The sequence below is a fragment of the Rhinichthys klamathensis genome, unplaced genomic scaffold, assembly GCF_029890125.1.
Source record: "Rhinichthys klamathensis goyatoka isolate OS25496 unplaced genomic scaffold, OSU_Roscu_1.1 h1tg000613l_1, whole genome shotgun sequence".
Lineage (NCBI taxonomy): Eukaryota > Metazoa > Chordata > Actinopteri > Cypriniformes > Leuciscidae > Rhinichthys > Rhinichthys klamathensis.
This window is the reverse complement of record NW_026607066.1, coordinates 639,164-660,781: the sequence shown is the minus strand read 5'-3', so window position 1 is coordinate 660,781 and position 21,618 is coordinate 639,164. Positions and strand designations below refer to the sequence as shown.

General features: G+C 37.1%; 1 protein-coding gene across 4 annotated transcripts in view; it reads right to left on the bottom strand.

The window, feature by feature from the left end:
• prickle2b (prickle homolog 2b) overlaps nucleotides 1–21,618 on the bottom strand; it is a 102,710-nt gene that overhangs the window by 3,090 nt on the left and 78,002 nt on the right. For 3 of the 4 annotated variants that reach the window (XM_056240785.1, XM_056240784.1, XM_056240783.1), the window contains 5 exons: nucleotides 8,968–9,151; nucleotides 3,780–3,893; nucleotides 3,510–3,647; nucleotides 1,833–2,036; nucleotides 628–814 (listed from right to left, as the gene is read on the bottom strand). In XM_056240785.1, the coding sequence (XP_056096760.1) occupies nucleotides 628–814; nucleotides 1,833–2,036; nucleotides 3,510–3,647; nucleotides 3,780–3,893; nucleotides 8,968–9,151 (827 nt within the window). Of the gene's footprint in view, nucleotides 1–627; nucleotides 815–1,832; nucleotides 2,037–3,509; nucleotides 3,648–3,779; nucleotides 3,894–8,967; nucleotides 9,152–15,329; nucleotides 15,767–21,618 lie in introns of those variants that run through there. The other variant, XM_056240782.1, reaches the window with a different exon arrangement.

Sequence of the window (21,618 nt, the reverse complement as noted above, 5' to 3'; positions counted from 1 at the left end):
ATCATGTCACTGACTTCTCTATTGCATTGCAGCAAATGCACAAGAGAGTAATCCTTCAGACATGACAGAGCACTTAACAGCACTGTGTGACCATTTTAATGCATGTTATAGTTGCATAAGCTTAAAATCGAGCGGATTTTAAATGACAGCTACTTAAAGTAAACAAATGCAGAACAAAGATGTCATTGAAGGATCGCATCCTTCTCGAGAGGTGTAGACGTGTTTGGAGAAAGCTGATTATACGGTGTGCCACATTTTGCAGAAATACATTCGATTTTAATCACAGCTCTAAAGCAGCCGCGCTCTAATGGACAACATCTGTTTTGAAAACCCGCACTGATGCTTCCTGTTTATAATCAGTTTCATGAAATTACTTTCTGTGATCCTGTGTGGAAAGTAATTCCGGATTGAATTTCTACAAAACAAGCTGCCAAAATGTTGAACGTGAACGCCAGACTAAACTATCAACTTGCAAGCTCTTTGTGTTTAATAACTTAACGATAGACAAAAAGCAGGTCAGTCGTCTCTTGGCATTTGCTACGGTGTAATTTCTGCAAGAGCAAAGCGGACCGGCCGCATGTGGACGCTGAGGGGATTCCAGGTCGGCACTGATAGATGGGCTCTTACCGATGTGTTCCCCGCAGGAGTCGCAGTACTCGGCGTACAGGGACTCAAAGCAGGTGCAGCAGTATGGCCGGCCCTCTTTCATGATGTAACGCTGGCCGCCCAGAACCGTCTCGCACTCGAAACAGCAAAAGTGCTTCATGTGCCAGTGCCTGCCCTCTGCCTCTGTGCACTCATCTGAAAAAATGATCTAAGAGACAGAAGCAGAGAAAAGAGAGATAATTTTTCTGCAGTGGAAGTGACAGAACTGAAGCTAAAGGCTCTACTGAGGCAACAGACTGAGCTGCAGCACAGCAGTAACTCCATTATCACTATAGAGATGAAGTTCTGTAACCATGGTAATCATGCAATGTACTCAGCTGTCTTTGCATAAAATGGGAACTAGAAAAACAAGGCTCGTTCAGTTTAATCTTTAACTGCACAATGAGAGACACCTCCGTTTTGATTGCATTTGACGATTTTAAGCATTCGTTTTTCTTGTGCACCTTAAGGCTGCGGTTACATTTACAGCGAAAAGTTGCGGTCACATTACTGAAAGTGCAACGAAAAAAGGTCCATTGTCTACTGTCAATAGCGTAGAGATATATGAAACAGACAGAAAAGTCAGTTTTCTGTCAGATAAAATGTGGCAAATTCACGTGATCTTGAAAATGAGAAAACCCTGCAAGGGGAACTTTTTCGGTCTCATGCAAAAACTCCCGATCGCATGGATTCCTATTGGGATGACTGGATTTTTTTTTGCGAACAATGGTATACGTGACCGCATCTAAATGAAGTCCTCTCAATAGGAATCCATACGTACAGTGAAAAATTTTTACATCGGAATTACTTTTAACACGCAACAAATATAAAGCAACTTGTTTTGGAAGTGACCTGAGTAAGCGGTGCTTCATGTATCGCTACACTATTGAGTTTGACAATGGACCTGTGAGAAGCTTTGCTAATGTGACCGCATCTTAAGATGATGAAATTTCCTCAATGTTAAAACTCTAGGACATTTATAACCTCATTTCCTTGAAAAACACCTTAGTAAAAAGAGTGATTCAAAATGTTTTGTGCCATTTAGCATTTTTTATTTGACTTAAAAAGGACTATATTCCAAATATCTGCAGTTTTACATTAGGCAGCCATGGTAACTTATCACGTACAAGATACATACTAATGTTAAGAGGTTCATGTCTTGTAATAGCAGGGTGAGAGTATCTAACCTCATCACAGGCCGAACATCGAGGTTTGAGTCTTTCAGCATGGTGGCGACCACAGAAGATCTTCCCGTCCTGGTAGAAGTAGATAAGATCCACCAGCAGCTCGTCACACATGCTGCACACAAAGCATTGTGGGTGCCAGCACACCCCGTGGCCCGCACGTGACGCAAAGACGGCAATGTCACCTCCGTTTATCTGTCCCCCACACTAAAAATGTGAGAGAGTTAAAGGGTTAAAAAGAGTCTTGTTGACATTTATAGGTCATTTAGCAGCAGGGTACAAGATTAAATCAATACTCATTATCTTGAGACTCTAATATTATGAACAGATGTGTTTATAGATCGACTAGTTGTCCACCAAATGATTAGATATAAAAACTAAAATATACAATTTCAATATACATGCTTAAGGAGGGAGTTTAAAATGGGGGGGGGGGAGACCTCTGTATTTCTGCATCAGGCTTTTATTTTTTAAGAATGCATCCTATGTAAACTTCCACTCTGATCAGACAACCCAGTCTGCAAAAAAAGTTTTTAAATGTTTTTTATGTTTTTGAAAGTCTCCTATGCACACAAAGGCTTTATTAACTTTATCAAAAAATATAATAAAAACTGTGATAATGTGAAATATGATCACAATTTAAAATAACTGTTTTCTATATTAATATATTTTACAATGTAATTTATTCCTGTGATGGTAAAGCTGAATTTTCAGCATCATTACTCCGGTCTTCAGTGTCACATGATCCTTCAGAAATCATTGTAATATGATAATTTGGTGCTTAAGAAACATTTCTATTATTATTATCAATGTTGAAAAAAGTTGTGCTGCTTAATATTTTTTGCTAGCTGTGATGCATTTTTTCAGAATTCTTTGATGGCCTTTATTTGAAATAGAAATCATTTGTAGGATTATAATTGTCTTTCCTGTTACTTATGATGAAATTAATGCATCCTTGCTGAATAAAAGTATTAATTTCTTTACAATTACCAAACCCAAACTTGTGTATGAAAGTGTGCATATTTTTTGCATATCCACAGACAAAGCAAAAAAAAGAAAATAAAGAATTTGTAACAAGTGGCCACCATATTCTATCTGGTTGTATATATATAGGAACAGCTGACATTAGCTGGATTCTTCATTAAAGGCCTCGTTCAGCATTTCACAATATCTTGCATTATGTGGAGAGTCAGCAAATGTTTAATGGGCCAGGCAGATGCATGGCCATCACCTTCGAGACCAATATTTATTGGAAAAACTGCATCTTTTCAACAGAACTGGGAGCTAAATGGGGGCTTAAATCTTTAAGAGTGTCACAGTAGAGGATACATTTTAAAAATGCACCAAATAAAAAGCCAAACTGTGTCAGTGAGACATCTGTTCCTGAGAGGTAACAGAAGGGGAGAGAAACAAGGCAGGTGGTCACAGACATGCATATCCAGCTTAGATTCAGCTCTTATTCACTTACTGGCACTAGCATGACATCCCAGGTGAACTTTACACATAAAACCTATAAAGGAAGCCTTAAAACCGACAATGGTAGTTTTGTTCTTAGCCGCTTATTTTCAGTTTCAATGAACCACTGAAGCTGATCTCTTCCTGTGGCCACAACACCCTCCACCCCAAACTATGATTCATTTTAATGCCACAGACACACACACAAATGAACACTTTGCACACCTGTTCACAGATAGCTCCAGTCATGGTCACCGGGAAGGGCCTGACGTTACCGCGGCCCAGGTTCTCCATCTTCCTCTGGTTGCTGAAGAGCTTCAGCTCTCGTTTTTCCTCATCATCCAGGCTGTTACAGTATCGCACCTGCACAACAAGAGCTCAGGTCAGTGCTGTCACGTAAACATGGACAGACACGTGTGAAAATTAATGGCACACACAAACATACATGCTTTTTGAGAGGTGACCTTTTCGTGCAAGAGCCCAAGCTGATCTTACCTCATTGTCGTGTGGGGGAAGCTGATGCAGAAGCTGTTTGATGCGATGCTTCTCCCCAGGACTGTTCACGTACGGTACTTTATCCTCCGGCAAAGAGCTGTAATACTGATGTACCTGGAATGACATTGGAGAACAATTAAAATTAAATAATAATAATATAGATTTATTATTATCGTTTAAATACATAAAGGAAATTTTGCTAAAGCAGGTTTGAGTGGGATGTCTTGTTTTCAAGTGGTTTGTAGTCACAAATTGGAGGGGTGATTTCATGCTAGCAAATAAATAAAACAGCAAGTACTTGGTGCCAAAATCACAAATGCCTAAATGAATTTCTTTGATGCGATTATTGCTAGTAAACTGATGCCTTTTAATAATAACAATAATAATAATACATTTTATTAAATAAAGCATCAGGTTTTTGCACAGTTTGTTACTTGCGAGTCACAAACACAGGGGTGAATAACTAGTAAATTACGATTATTTACACATAATTTTATGATTATTATTAAAGTAAATAAATAAATATGATAAAACATTAATAATAAAGCACCAGAAGGTTTGAGGGCCACCAAGTCTTGTTTTCACATGGTTTGTTAAATCAAACACTTGGATTTTGGCACTTGGGTGAGACAATCATGAACACAGGGGTGGAATTTCTATATCCCTGTTGGTGTTAACCCCTTCCCCCTATTTCGCCCAAGGTCCTCACCTTTCACACACGCAGCTATAACAGTCAGAGTGATTTATGGATGAGCAATGTACGAGTTAATGGAATCGGCCCTTCTATCCCCCCTGACGTGTTTAAATGGAGGACCCTTTATCTAAAGATGATAAGAATGCATGTCCAGATCTCATCCCAGCTTAATTAACCGTAGCTTTACATTTTTGAATGAAAATGGACATTATCATTATCACAGTTGTCTAATCAACATAATGAAATTTAAGTGTAATTACATCACACATTTCATTTTATAATTGGCCAAATAATGAGAGCACGAGTCTACATTACACTATAATATAATTGTCTGTTGACTCGTGGCTGAAGTACTTTTTGGAACGCAAACAGGCCAGTGAAGAATCCAGACTTAGCAGGAGCCATAATAAGGTTCTGCATCCTCAGACCACTCGTCCAAACCTATTACACAGATCTGATGGCCTAATGGCTTAATCTGATATAAAGCAGGGACCATCTGCCTCTGTCGCCATACCATATAAACAACCAGGAATAAGAAACAGTGCTGAATACAACTGAGAAACTGTAATGAAATAAAGCCTAAGCAAGCAGCGTTTTCACTATGTCTGAACATACCTGCAAAAACAGTTTTATAACAAAAAAATAGCTTTTGTTAAATGAAATGAAGCGGAAATAAAATCAAATAAATTAGATTAAAAATTTTAACTAAAACAACGTACACAAAAATTGGAAATGTTAAAGTTTTAATATTACAAAATCCAAAATTCTAAAATTAAAGTTATGTAGAAATATAAAAAAATAAAATGACAGAACATAATTAAATTACTTATTAAATTGTTAAAATTAAAATACAATTTTTTATAATAAAAAGCTAATTCAAAATATTATTAAATACTTATATAGTATATGAATTATATAAAAATAACACTGCAAAAATAATTACTGTTTTCTAAGAAAGTAGAAAAAAATATATATAGCCTATTACACCCCATTTTTAGATTTATAGTTGTCATCGAATACCAAAATATCAGTTGCTGTTACACATGACATTTCACAGCAACTGATACAACAGCAAAAGCTAATAATTTTACTAAATACTAATCGTACTTTTAATTGAAACAGATTGCAGTTCCATTTGGTGTCACTAGGGGTGCAAAAATGACATTCAGCTTTAAAAAACAACATGAATGTCATATTACTTTATATTGTGTTTTTACCGAGCAGTGTGAACCAGTGATATGTAAAGACACAGATGAAATACTGCTTATGTCAAGTCAAGTCAAGTCATCTTCATTTATATAGCGCTTTTAACAATGGAGATTGTTTCAAAGCAGCTTTACAGAGATAAACAAACAATTTACGGTTTTGAGATTGTTCAAACAGAGATTGTTTTGGCTTCATAGAGATTTTTTATAGCGATTTCCAGCTAAAGTTAGTTTTAAACTTAAACTAAGTAAATCACTTTACTTATCTCAGAGTCCCATCAAAATGTGTTTTACAAGAAGAGCCAGGAAACATTTGGGATACGGTCTAAAACAAAACGATCAGCTTCTTCTGTAACGCGTGGGATTTGTTTTCAGAACTCCATCCATGTCCGGTGTTTAATGCCTCGCTGTAATAAGGAGCTGTCTCTTTAAACGAGCTGATTGCTCTTCTGTTGCTTGTATTGGCCGGTACAGTGTCAGCAAGGGGTTTCTGAAGGACTCATGCAGAGGTTCTTTTGGGATAGTTGAAAAATTACACGAAACACCAACTGTGGTCTGGTCCTGGTAAATTACAGTGGAGACATCCAACAATAACACACTCCCAGGGCCAGCAAAAGAACTGTTGTAACGCAGCGATCAGAAGGACATGGACCCAGAGCCCAAAGCACTCACACAGAGGAACAGCTTGTGGAAATAACTATAATCAGCAGGAAGGGATCTGGCAACCCGCCCCAGTGTCAAGGGATCTGGCAACTGCATTTTGCGCCAGACAGAGAGAGAGGGTGAAGAAAATGCAAATGCTCTTGATTTGAGGGCAAACCAACCAGAGCCCAAACAGCTGTTTTCCATTGATCAGAGAAAGGAGACATAGCAGACACTGGATGACACAGTAAATATGCACCATAATTTGTTGAAGAAAAAACAAATACATTAAAAGAACTGGCTCACAAAGGTGTTATTGCACTTTTGCTGCTATAAAGGTAGAACACGGGTACGTTAGGGACAGGTTTGGTGGTATGGTTAGGGTTAAGGGGTAATGGAAGGGTCAACACCAGTGTAATTATATGTAATTACAGAAATTAAGTACAATGAGATGGAACTGGATAAATATTCTGAATGTTCCAAACCAATATGACTTGTGACCTATAATGCTGCCTGAATCATAATCATATACTGTTCGTTCGTTGGCCAGAGGAAAACTGACAAGACACTTGATAAAAAATAAACGAGTCAACTGATTGTAAATCAGACTACACGGTTTACGAAGTATATTCTTGATTCACTAAAACGAACCAGTTCAGAGTCATTTGTATTCAACATGTATTGTGACATGTGTATCTGGATCTGCTTAGCTGACTCAAAATAATGGACCATTACATTTCTAAAAACTGATAATTGGATTACTCGACTAATTCACTCATGTAAACATGTGCCACAGAGATTTTGGAAACAAACAAGGCCGGTGTCTTGTCAAACATTTTTGGTGGATAATGACTTTGCAAGGCATTGAATCTTTCAAATGAATCCGAGAAATGAAGCAAAGGCCGGGTTTAAAAGTTTGACCATGCAGCTAAAATAATCAGTTCCTAAATACCTCAGCTACAGCAAATCATGTGTACATGTACTTGAACATTCTGTGGACTATAAGTAACTTTGCAACTACATGTCAACTTATTCTAACCCTAACAGTCTACTAATAGAGTTAGTAGGCATGTAGGAACAACGTTACTTATACTCAACAGAATGTGATTTTAAAAATAAAGCGAACCCAGATTTCTTGTTCTAAACCAGATCCCAAATGTTCAGAAATGCACAGCAGGGATCTGCCATCTTATCTTATTATGGATGTGGATGGCCTAAATTTCCACTCTATGTCTAAGCAAAGCTAATTTGTCATGGCCTGAGGTAATCACTGTCTCTGGGTGAAACTGCAGACACCAGCTTTCAAAGCACAGAGAGAGGCATAATTAATAGCTTGCTAATAACATGCATGGACACCGAGTTCTTGTATCCCAGCAACTTCCTCCCATCCATCTGCCTTAATGCTGCAAAAACTGTTGGTATTGACTTAAACCAGAGCCACTACAAACCAAGGGCTCTTGGAATACAGCCTAGAGAATCATTTATCAGTATAATAAAGAATATCTAAAGGCGATTATTCTACACTGGCTCCCATCATTTTTATCAAGTATTTATAATAAACAAGAGATGATAAAAAGGCTTCATAATATATCAGTCTAACGTCGACCATCAATTTCATTATCTTTCCTAGATAGGATCGTTCAGTCTGGCAAATGTGAGCTGATCAGAAGCACATCACGTGACCTCCATAGACACAATATGGCCGACAGCCGTTGCAGATGGTGGAGGTGCTTTATTACTTATTGACCCGTTTTGCTGTTGCGTTAAGACTTTCTTCAGTTCATCATGAAAATGAAACTCACATCTATAAATGATTTCACTGGCCCGTAAAGAGCTCTACAAGCACCCAGTAGATATAAACCTTCCTTAAACCAGCCTTATAAACTTCATACACCAACCTTCTGAAGCAGAGCATCACTATAGTAACAAAAACCAGTGCAGCAGGAATGAGTGATCATAAAGAGGCATTCATCTCAAGGGTATTTAACTTCCAAACGTTTAAAACCTTGTCAAAATTTCATGCAGAATGCCTCAATGCTTCTTTAAACATACCAATGAAAGCTGTCTTTAATATACTGCATTCCATTTATCAATCCATTTAAAAAAATAAATATTCACTACCGGTCAAAAGTTTAGGGTTGGTACGATTATTTTATGTTTTTGAAAGAAGTCTCATCAAGGCTGCATTTATTTGATCAAAAATTATACTGTAAAAAAATTACATTTAAAATAACTTTTATTTTAATATATTGTAAAAATGTAACTTATTGCTATGATGGCAAAGCTGAATTCTCAGCACCGATTACTCCAGTCTTCAGTGTCACATGATTCTTCAAAAATCATTTTAATACATAAAATAAAGATTATTTATTGGCACTGATGGTTCCTTTAAGAACCTTTAACGTCTATGGAAACTTTCCATTCCACAAATTCTTCTTTATAGTGGAGAAGGTCTCTGTAGTCTATTAAAATGTTCTTCACACTAAAAAAAAATATTCACTATCACTTTTGATCAATTTAACATATCCTTGCTGAATAAAAAAATATATATATATATATATTTTTTTTTATAAATACAATTTCTGACCCTAAACTGTGGAATGGAAGTATAAATGTGATTTGGGTACTGGGCAGTAAATAGCGTTACCTGTTCAGGTTTGAGTCCGGGCGGCACCCAGGCATACTCCTCCAGAGCACACCCGGAGTCATCGTCGGATGTAGAGTTCCTCTGGAAGTCATACATCAGCTTGGTCACGGTCTTCTCCATCTCTAGAGGCATGGCGGTCACAACATGCTCCTCACGAGGGCACTTACAGTGGAGACAGATCTTCCTAAATGGCAAAGAAACCAACTGGTAAATAAAACAATAGTACTAGGGATGCACCGATATGAACATTTGGGGCGATACACGATAATTCCTTATATTTGAAAGCCCATAACATACATATAGTTTTTGGGAGCCTGATTACAAAAACAATAGTCTCACCATTAAAATACAATTATAATCTTCTCATTATAATTGTATGTAGCCTATATGACAGCACATGTTGCACTTAACTGTATTTTCCTTTTTTAGAAATGATTCCAATCATATTTCAAGATATTCAAAACCATCATGGCGAACAGTGCGCATCTGAAGTGTCTCAGCTATAGGAAATAATCCATTATTTATTGGTTGTAATATAATCGGTCAAATTTTCTTATCGGGCCGATAACGATAACATTAAAAATGAACATTTATCAGTCGAAAAAATCAGTTTGAATAAAGACATTTACTCAAATTTGATTGCTACTGAATACATCAGTTTTAATATCCGAACTGTAAACTTGTATCCAAGTACTTCTGTGATAATATGAACAATTGCAACAGAAATATTGATATTGTACGGTTGAAAAGACTATTTGTGAAGCCGTTTCATACCTATATACATGACAAATGCTCTCTCTGGCTCAGTGGCAGTTCCTACGCAGATTTGAATGTGCCGCTGTGATTTTGTCAAAGGTTTCATAGAAACAGGCGAATCTGTGTCATTTATGAATAAGATTGTGTGGGTGTTTGAATCGAGATCACAATCTTTTAACGGTTAATCGTGCAGCTCTATTCTCAAGCAACTCTCCCATCCAGCTTTTCTCTTTATATTCTTTTACTTTGTCAATCAACATATCCACATTTGGTTATAACCAAGGGCGACCCGTAGATTCCAACAAAAACCCACAACACGTCCAATGATTCATGTCACGATGAAACACACCCTCCATCAGTCAAACACGCAGCGTCTGGTTAGCGTCCAGACAAGCAGACACAGGCGTCAAGCTCTGCCAAAACCACACTTTTCAAGCACGCCGGCCAGTTGGTCAGATTAACTAACCTCTTAGACCAAAGGAAGAGAAAACAAGCCGCCCACTTAGGGCCAATCCCATTAGCACCTCAGAGGCCTGACAGGCTGCAAGGTGTCAAAGACAGACACCGGCCAGTAACCCAATGATTGACTGACGTTTTCACATTTGGCCAGATGGTTAACTTAAGAACATGTTCATCTACGTCAAAAAAACTCTAGTTGCTATGGAAGCAAGGCAAAAAAAGATCCTGTTGGTTCAGTTTAAGTCATCAGCAAATCTGTTATCATGCCTCTATTGTCCTAAGGATATAAAGAGTGAGTCATGGTATAATTTCCTCTACAAGATTTAAGTGCATTAAAAAGCACTTAAATGTGAGAGTTCATTCTAAATAAAACAATTATTTGTCTTTTTAAAAATGTCACGTAAATAATACCTTAATCTGACTAAAATCACATCAGTCCACTCAGGACTTTTGTTAAGTCTGACTAACAGACCTTGATAATGTAATATACATGTTAATCCAGCATATACATGTTAATCAGACTACAAGTGACCTTGGGATTTGCTTTAAAAACATGCAACGTTTCCTTAATCCTACAAATATTAAATGTCCCACCACTGCGTTATGTATTCTTGAATAGATGAAGACTTTAGCTCAACTACACAAGACCCCACTGTGGCTCGATTATAACTGTTCATGTAGTTTCATAAGCAGGTGAGTATTTAAACTGCTTCCATTGGGCAAAGATAGATTCTGTTGAACCTACACTACAGTTCAAATGTTAGGGGTTAGTTAGATTTTCTCTCTCATGCTCATCAAGGCTGCATTCATTTGATCAAAAAACTAATTAAATGAAAATAGAAAACAGTTATTTTCTTTATATTTTAAAATGTAATTTACTCCTGTGATGGTAAAGCTGAATTTTCAGCATCATTACTCCAGTCTTCAGTGTCACATGATCCTTCAGAAATCATTCTAAGATGCTGATTTACTGCTCAATAAACATTTCTTATTATTGATCATGTTGAACGGTTGTGCTGCTTAATATTTTTTATAGAAAACTGTTATACAGGATTTTTTTTTAGGATTCTTTGATGAATAGAAAGTTCAAAAGAACAACATTTATTTGAAATAGAATTCTTTTGTAACATTATAAGTGCCTTTACGTCACATTTGATCAATTTACCGTGTCCTTACCGAATAAAAGTACTGATTTCTTAAAAATAAGAAAATGTAACACTTGTATAACTGTAATTCATATCTTAATAAAATTTGCAGAACTGACAGTGTATTCACTTGAGAGTGATATGACATTTTATACTAGTTGAGTCTTAAATACCAGAAAGAGTGCAAATGACTTCACTCGTTCAACATCTCATCTGGATTTTTTTTAACAAATTCTCTAGGTCTCTCAGGGAAAGCTTCACTATAATAGGCAGCAAAATGGTCAATACATGTGGACAACAAACAACCTCAAGTGTCTCATTATAATGGCCACTTTAATAACATTAAAGTCCAAATGTAACAAAGTATCAAGCAAGGGATCTTTTCTTCCCTATTGTAATGTACATCTGAATGAAATGGATTATACAAAAAAAGTATGGTGAGGCTTGGCTCAATCCATCGGTTGTTGAATGGATGGAGGAGGCAGATCCCAAATTACATTCCAGTATAATATAACTCAAAAGGAACATTCCTTGGCGTTAATGAAGGGGTATTTACTAAAGGGGCTATGGGGGTGGTACATTAGACAAAAAAGGTTGGGAGACACTTGCCTTGAACACAATAGTTCACTTATAAATATTTAAGAAGTAGGAAACAACAACCTATAAATGGGTGAAACAACAACAACCTATAAATGGATGAAGTGCTTTGAAACCTGCATGAACCTCAAGTAGTTTAAAAAGCATCTCTTGAATCAAAATGAAAGACTCAGAGAGTAGATGGAAGGTTCTGTCGGAGGTAATCGGTGAGCAGACTTATATATAGGCCATGCAGCTGGTCTCTCTGCAGTTCCAACACCCTTGAGCAAGGACAATTCACCTGCATTACTTGAGGGTGGCAACTGGCAACTTCACAACTCACACTAATACTGAAAACTCACAGGAACATAGAGGCCCTCAAACAGGCCATCTGTGAATACCAAACACTGTTGAGAAACGTATCCGCTCTCTCCCACAGTGACTAGTCATTCTGTGTAGAGCATAACTAGAAGATATAAGGGCAGGCCAGAAAACAAAAAAGGAATTGCTACAGCAATCCAGCACTCTTGGGAAGTGTAGTCTTCTCTCAGAACACTTTAATATATATCATAACTAATAATGCATGGGATGAACATTTAGCTGAACTGAGATTTCTAAGATGACTCTGAAAGTGTTCCACTGAGATGCCGGGCTGGTCCAGATAAATGAACTGGACAAAAATTAGGTCACCGTAACTCCCTCCTCAGTCCTTAACCACACATAACCACACATAAAAAAAAGGATTGAGTGAAACGTTCCACGTTTTTTGCTTCGCACATGACTGCAAATTCCAGGCTCAATACCACTGCACGGTCCATCGGTAATGCTCTTCCAATCATCTAAATGTGATTTGAATTAAAAAGGATGCCGGGTTGCAACTACGCATGCTGAATTCATTACAAACGTCATGCTAAAACCCAGTCAATGTGATCTACAAGCCTGCACTGAGAGCCTTTAGAAAGGATTTGTCCTACATAGCAAATATGGAAGACTGGGAATGTAATCTAGGGATGACACAGAAGGTTGTTATGCCCCTGAGGCATCCAAGCGGAACGGGGTAAATGTGATTTATGATCTGATCGGACAATTGCTTATTGTGGGTTAATCATTGCATTTTTAAATTGTTCAGACAACAACAGATGTGGACTTCTGTCTAGCTTGAGGGAAACTTATCCCCTTAAAAACCAGGCCTGTGCCACAACCAGACAATCTAATTCTTTTTAACAATAGCCTATTGCTAGACAACAGTGGCATTGTCATCTTTAATACAACTGCCATTTAATAAGCGAGGAACCAGGTCTGCAGTCGCCAAGGTTGTTATAGTAAACTAAAACCATAAAAAACTGTTCCTTGAAATTTAAAAGTGTAAATGTTTATTTATTTTTTATTTAAACATTTAACTAAAAATAACTAAATCTAAAACTAGGAAGGTTGATAAAAACAATTAACCTTTTAAAAAACGAATAAATATTTAAACTAATACAATAACAAAACACAACAAAATTACAAAAACTTTCAAATTAAAATGTACTGGCTGTAGATTTTACAAAATTCCAGTCTCTGGTGAGGCTCCCAGGCTTTTCCATGGCATCATTCCGGATGAATTAAATAACCTTTCTAAAGGGCATCACACAGTGGAGAATCTGGTCACAGCTGGATGCTAGTGAAAGCCAATTCACCCTCTTTTCTCACTTATCTTTTGTGCATATGCAACTGTGTGTACTTTTCCCACATTAAACACTGGTGTTTTAAAAAAAAAGACAAATAATTCTGTCAATTTCATATTCAAAGCACTGTTTTGTGGCATTAAATTAGTTTGGGCTTCAATAATATAAAATACACGACATCTGTATTCACAGGAAGACCATACTACTGTAGTAGAGTCACATATCTTAGCGTTTATGACTTTAGAAGCTCATAATATAGACAGTGACACAAGTAATTAAAACAAGACAACCTTTGTGACTGATGACCTACTATATGAACTTAGACGGATGAATAAATCAATTATATGAAGAAAAAGAAATCAGTTTAATGGAGGCTGCTTCAAATGGACGAGTGGTGAGGGAGGAAACGATATTGATTTAATTGAAATGGTGCCGTAGAATAAGATGGATTCAGCCAAAAGTAACATCCTATTGACAACAAGCAAGCGAGTGAGGCATCACAACAATGATGGAAAGTCAGAGTCATTCCGCAAATCGGTTCTTTCAAATGGTTAAAAAAAACTGATTCAGTTCTATTTGCATAATTGCGTCCCGACGTTGTCACTGACAGCTGAATTTTTAACTGTTCTGCATGCATGTTGATAAAACTGTCATAACCGGATCGTAAACTTAAATTCAGTACTTTTTTGTAACATTTCTGCTGTTTGACTATTAAAGTAGGCTAATTTACTTTTTGCCACATTAAAATCCACATTGCACTCAAAAAGCTTCTAAACCCATTCACACTATAAATAACTATTAGCATCCACGCCATCGGACCATAGCATTCTGTTTATTATAAGAGCCAGCTGCAGTTATGTTGTATGCTGCTATATGTGCTTGAGCTCTTTAAAGTTAGATTAATTCTGATTGTTTGTCAATGTTTTTGTCCTCCATCAGCAGGAAAATAATTGCTCTGAAAATGATTAAATCCATATCTTTCCTCTCTATCATTATTATAATAGCCTACCTGTGGTGAGGACTTTCCTGTTCTCATAGAATTAAGAAATATTAAAACTTTATAGTTATGACACAGACAGTAATCTTAATAGTCATTGTCCGTGGTGTGAACAGACATTCACTGTGAGTGGATTAATCGATTCGCGAATCGCGACTCAACTTGGACGAAAGACGATTCTCAAAAGATTAAATGAGTTGTTGAATTGAGAACCTTGGACCAACTCCGTTAACTATTCAGCCTGGTTTCTTGAACATGTGATAACCAATTAAATGATAATATCAGATTCAAAAGAATCTACACTCACGAGAAGCGCGAGTGTGTGCTATATGACTGAGGTAAAGAAAATCGCCTGTACGAATTCAACAGCAGCTGCCTGGTTTTTCTTTCTCTCCTGGGCATTATTCTCCACTTTGTCCCTTTATGTGTTAATCCAACAAAACATCACCAAACAAAGGCTTGATCCTACTATCAGATACAGGTCAACTAGCAATGACTGAAGATACAAGATAACTGGTGAAAAGTTGTATTCAGTCTTTCGCAGGCGTTTTATTTTTTAACACAGTTTAAACAGACGCGTGGATCCGTAACATGACGGAAACCAGTATCAACGTCTGATTTATAAAATGTAGTTTATGTATCAACTTTCTCGGAATAGCTCTACCATCACGCAGCGAGCGAAGGGAAAAGACATCACGCAGATTTTAAACTGCAGACCCGATTGAAGTAACAGATCGAGCCACGTACGTAGGCAACACTTACCTTTTACCGTGAACGGAGATGAGAGAGTTCGATGTCGCCAGTCGTGAATCGATCTAAGCACGCGCTACACATTTCCAGCCTGAAAAGCGATCTGTTGGCGCACTTTCACTTCTCCACAAACAAGCGTTCGCTGCGATTCAATCCGCGCGTCTTTATCAAGCACTAGACTGACCAGCCTTAGTTCGTACAAAGGTATCGTCCAGGAAAGACATGCCTCAAGCTCTGGTGCTTTGGATAAAACATCTACAGTAACGTGAAAGCACGAAGCATCCCCGCAGATCCAGCGCGTTTCTCCGTGATAGTTCCAGCAGCATTCGGGGCGTAAAGCCATTAACAGCCTGCGCTTCCCCTCAATAACAGGCTATGAGAGCTCAGTGAACCGTGGCGTGGACTCCACTGGCTCGCTGTTCGCTCTGCCCACTCTAGCTTGTGAATGGTAATGAGCGTCCATGATGTCAGCAAGTCAACGTCCCCACATTAGTTTAATTAGCACCGTGAATAGCTGGTGTTGTTGGAATAATTTACATGCAAATCAGTCTCTTTCCCTCCAACTGTAAAGAGTCCAGACAATACACGCATTTCACAAGGCAAAAAGGAGGGGAAAGCACACTGTTTATATGTAAATAATGTACACATCTAGGATAACATTTAAATTTTTCATAAATAAGTCAGAAAAAAGTTTAATTGTGAAAATATTTTAAATGTTCTGAATCTTTTTCAACATTAATAATTTGTTATAATAACATAATATATGTTTATTATAATACATTTATTTTAGTTTTTAGAAATTGAAATCTGCTAATGACAGGCAGCTGTATATGATGGGCTCTTTCTAAATATATTGTCATGTGAAGAAAAAAGAAGCAGCATATCCAATAATTAAATAAATAAATAAAAGGCATCTGTGGCCAAAACATGTGCCCATTATAATTATAATCATGAAATAGCCAATTGAATAAATGCTTTTAAAAACTTTTTGGGGAAACTTGTATCCTTTCCATATACAAAAGAGCACATTTGAACATCTCACAGAACATTTGAGCATGTCAGATTCTTTTTTATATAATGTATGCATAGTTTGCCAGATTAAAGGGGTTATATTATTTACCCACTGACACATTTCACCCAATTCTCCCCTAATCTGAAATGGTGAGACAACCAAGAGACCACCAAAAACCAACACAAGAGTGTTTTATAGATGATGCTAAGATACATGAGCTATGCCTGGTTGGGTAAATCAATACTTATTTTCAAAAGCTCTCTCACAACACCAGTTCGCAACAAAGAGAGAAAAAATAAAGTCAAAAACAGGGGTTAAATTACTTAATAAAACGTCCATAAATCTATTTGAATGCAGCTGGCTCTTGCTTAAGTTCTCGGTGTGGATGTGCAGCCATCTGAAAAGAGGGTATCTCTTATTGGACTGTGCTTCTCATTTACCATGCCAGCCTGAGCCAAACCCCTACACACACACAGTAGTATCAATTACCCCCGTCCCAGTGCTTTAGGCTTGGAGAGTAACACGCACTGACAGCCACTCTGTTCCCCACAGCCACAAGCTCAGTGACATGCCTGGCCACAAGCCTACGCTGCTCTCCAAATCATGCGGCTGATGGGCTTCTTTTATAATCGCTTCTATAGGTGTGTGTTAAATCACAGTATTCTGCTTGCATGTCTGACATCAAATGAACAATACAAATTGAAGTAAACGGCTTGATCCAAGTAAGCACAGTGTAGTTGAAAGCATGAAAATTAAACCATATAAAACCACTTTTACCAACTGCTAAAATATTTTTCCATTCATTTTTAGTATTATCTATATAGTTTTTATAAGTTCATTTTAGTTAAAAAAAAAATCTCAAAGCAATACAATTTATTTTTAATTTTTATTTCAGTTTTAGTTTTTATTTCCAGTTAGTAAATGTAGGGCTTTAACTTAGAGATAGTGCACCCTAAAATGAAAATAAAGTCTTAATTTACTCACCCTGGTGTTGTTCTAATGCCGTATGCCCTTCTTTCTTTTTCTGACCACAAAAGAAGTTTTTTTTTTTTACGTCGAGCTTGTGCTCGTCCATATATATATATATATATATTCATCCATGTTGTGCTTTCTTGATTTCTCGCAACTTGTGTGCTTTTTCTGGGTTAGTTGGAATGAACTGCGGTGCTAATAGAGTCTCATGAACGCTCACATTGTGCAGCCGTGCATAGAAGACCAACAGCTAAGGTCAGGATTTTATTTAAATAATACATTACATTTCAGGTTGTTTTCTTAACCAAACCTGATTGTCTACCCCCAGAACACTTGTACAGCACGTGTCGCATGGGACCATTCTGATTAAAAAGCCTGCGCTGGTCACTATTCACTGCCATAATATGGAAGAGCGCGAGCGCGAAAGGGCATACGACATTATAAAAACACCATGGTAAGTAAATTATGACTTTATTTTCATTTTAGGGTGCACTATCCATTTAAACGCATGTCAGTTAGTTGCCAGCAACTAGCAAATCATTTCAGCATTATTTTAATTAACAAAAACATTTTATTAATTTAAGTTTTAGTTACTGGCAATCCGAGTAAATTTGGTTTTGTCCGAATAAGGATTGCAAAGGTAGGCTAAAATGGATGTTGATTAATTTCACAAAAGCACCACACCCCCCTTTCTTAGCAAAAATGCTGATGGCTATCATTCTAAGTCAACACTAGGGCAGCTGTACAGCTCAACAGCTGATTGCCGAGGAATGCTTACGTCTCTTTTTTCTGGTGAGACCTCAGGATGAGATAACCAAATTCCATCCAGGGAATGAGCTACAAGGAATCAAGGTAAAGCAAACCACCTCTTCCGCTGTCCATGCAAATGTCTCTTTTTCGCTAGTAAAAATTCGCTATAACATCATTATAACAGAGTTGTTTTTAATATAATTCATGCCTTTGGATAGCTTTTCATGCAGTTATGCCAAAGCCTGGACATTCTTCTCATGTGTCGGGGGGAATTATGTGCAAAAATGTTATATATGTGGTATAAAAAGTGAACGTTTCTTTTACAGGTTACAACCGAGACTGGGCTTGAAATTAAATTTGGAGTTTCGTTAACTATTTACAATCTGTACAGGCGAAGAGAGGAAAGGAGAGACAGGCTGTGTAAAACATTAAGCTATCCAATGCGGCGCTGGGACGCTGAGCTGTGTGACCTTGTGAATTGGCTGGCTATTTCTGCCCCACTTCTTCCACTTTGAAAGGGCTCTTCACTGTACGGAAGTACTGCTGTGCCACATCCATCAATGCATCAGATTAAAGGGAGGACAGCAGCTGCAGAGCACGATGGGAAGTTTTCTAAGCCATCCACATGCCTTTTTCTGACTCAACCCAGAAGTGGGGCACATTTGCTTTGACGTATAAGTCAGGAAGTATTTTACCGCACTGAAGAGTTACAAGTGGCGATACAACATGACACATGGACTATTATATTGTACATTTAATGGCTTGTTTTAAGACGAAACAATGAAGTGTCTCTAAAAATACACTAAGCATTCGGACAGCACTGATGATTCATGTACTCCAAACAGCTCTCTCTCTCTTTCTCTCTCTCTCTCTTTCTCTCTCTCTCTCTCGCACATAGCAATCATACGCACAAATATAAACCTGTGCTTTCAGTCAGAACACTGTGAGGGGGCTGGGTCAGTGACTCTCAAAGGGTCTTACATCACATTCCAGGGCCCATTTCACTGAACATCCATTCATTCACTACTAGAGAAGATCCACTCAGAGATGGTTGTTACATCCCACAGCACAGCATGTTATTTCTCACAAAATACACAGGGTCTTGCCAGTGGTCCTTTTATAAAGTTAAGAACTACATGCACCTAAATTGACATAATGTTGCCAGCAAGCTACTGAAATCCTTCATGATTTAGCAAATATAAGAATAGATAAATTGCCTGTGCTGGGTAGATTACTTACTGATTCTAAAGTGCATGACAAAAAATGTAGTTACTAATGTAACCCATTACATTACAAATTGAAGGTAATGTAATCTGACTACTTTTTGATCTCATTCATTTATCACATTGATTTGAATAGGATAACCTTGTACCATATTGATTTTAAACTACAAAGAGAAAGAATATTCCATTATTTGTTATCAACATAAGTGCATTAGTATTTAATGCACTAACAAAGATTGGAATATTCTTTCTCTTCGTTTAAAATCAAGGGTTCCCCTGTGATGGAACTGCAGGGGGTTTGTGAGTTTAAAGAAAAGCTAATCATAAAAATTTAAAACTAACTAAATCATTTGAAAATAAAAATAAATCAAAGTAAAACACTTACTAAAAATATGAAATATTTTATGTTTACCTATATGTGACAATTATCCGACATCACAGACTCATGAACCTTAAAGGTGCTGTATGTAATTTTTTATAATATGTTTGCAGATATTTATGAAGCATGCAAAGTTCACACACTTGTTTCCCCGAAAAGCAATGCTACAGCCAGTTATTAGTTATTGGACTTTGAAATGTGTGTTCCGTGTCAGAATGTCTGTTTTTGTTTTGGTCTGTGTGATCCCACCCACTGCCAATTAATACAAATAGTTTTTCGACAATCAATTAATTATGAATCCTTTACTACCATTGTGAGAATAACATTTAATCAATACAATAGTAACTTAAGTCTGATTACAAGCATTTTAAAATGTAATATAATCTAATTACAAGTTCTTAAGTTTAGGAATATGATTACGTAATACAGATTACATGTAATCATTCACTACCCACCACTGTGAAATTCTACAGTAAAAAATATAAGAATGGTATATTAACATTATACACCCCTTAATGAAATATACAATTGTAAATTGTAAAATATACAGGCATCAATATGCCATCCAGTATATTATCCATATTCTTATAGAGAATTTCTGGCAACCACACCTTTACACAATTTCTTTTTACAGTATAGTTAGTTTTGTAAATATCCTGTTCATGTATATTACAAATATATAATGTGCATTATCTTGTAAAACAAAGCAAAAAAGGACTATTTTGATAATTATACACTTTCATGCGAGGAAATCACTGAGAACAGCGTTCTAGCTTTCACTTAGTGATGGTTTCAGAGCAGCAAGTTAAACTTTAAAGTTAAATAAATGGGAGCACAAGTATGCCCTGTTTAAATATTTAGTTTCGGGAGGCTGCGGCAGCCAGGGAACAGTCATTTACACAGAGCCGGGACTGAGATAGGCCTGACATGTCCGGAAGAGAGAAAGAAACAGATGGAGAGGAATGGCAAGATAAATGTGCATGATAAGTTTGTTTGGATATATTTTGGCAGAAAACAGAAACTACAGTTGAGACACACTTACGCTCCACTTTATGACTGATAACCTTGTGTCACTATTAAACCTCCCCAACTCATTTAAAAAGTGTGAATGAGGCATTTTATATAGCGCTTTCATATGTACTACTGTACACCCAAAGCGCTTTACAATCATATCGGGGTTCTCTCCTCAACCAGCACCAGAGTATGGCACCAACTGGCAAAAATTGCCAGTTACTTAAAGAAAGATAGTACACAATTTTCATCACCCATCTGGTAAATGTATTACCAGAGACCTATGACCCCTCTGTCCAAAATGTTCTACATACACTTCCTTCTTACGGACAAACCATGTCAGGACTCACTTTCACCAATTCATCTTTAAAAGATATATATTACACCTCTGGACAAGCTTCGCACCTTTGAGATTTCCAGAGGCCAGAAGTAGAAAAACAAGAATACTAGTGTCCATTATAGTTTGATTTCACCCAGAAATGGGCAACAATCTATTAGAGGAAGAGGGAGGCTCAGGCTGCTATGGAAACAACAGGATATAATATGAAAGGACAAAAGGACATTACAGGAATGACATAACATAGAGGAGGAGACTTAATAGAGAACACTTTATCTAAACTATTCATTATGGCTGTTAATCTATTAAGAGCTTAAAAGGCATGTGACGAAGGGAGAAATTTGTGTTACTGCTACAAGGCAGAAATCCACAACATTCCGTACATGAGACATGGCAGAAAATGAACTAATTCAATTAGAGATGCTAAAGATTAGAGAATAGAGAAAATAGCATATTAAATGGTGTCTCGCTTACTGACCGGCGTAGCAGTGAGAGGTAAAATCAAAAGCTGAAAGGTGAATTAAAGTTCAAACTGACATTAAACTATGAAAAATAAAAGCCAGAGGCTATTGGGATTGATTGCAAGAGGTTCTTTGGATGAACGCTGTGTCTTGTAT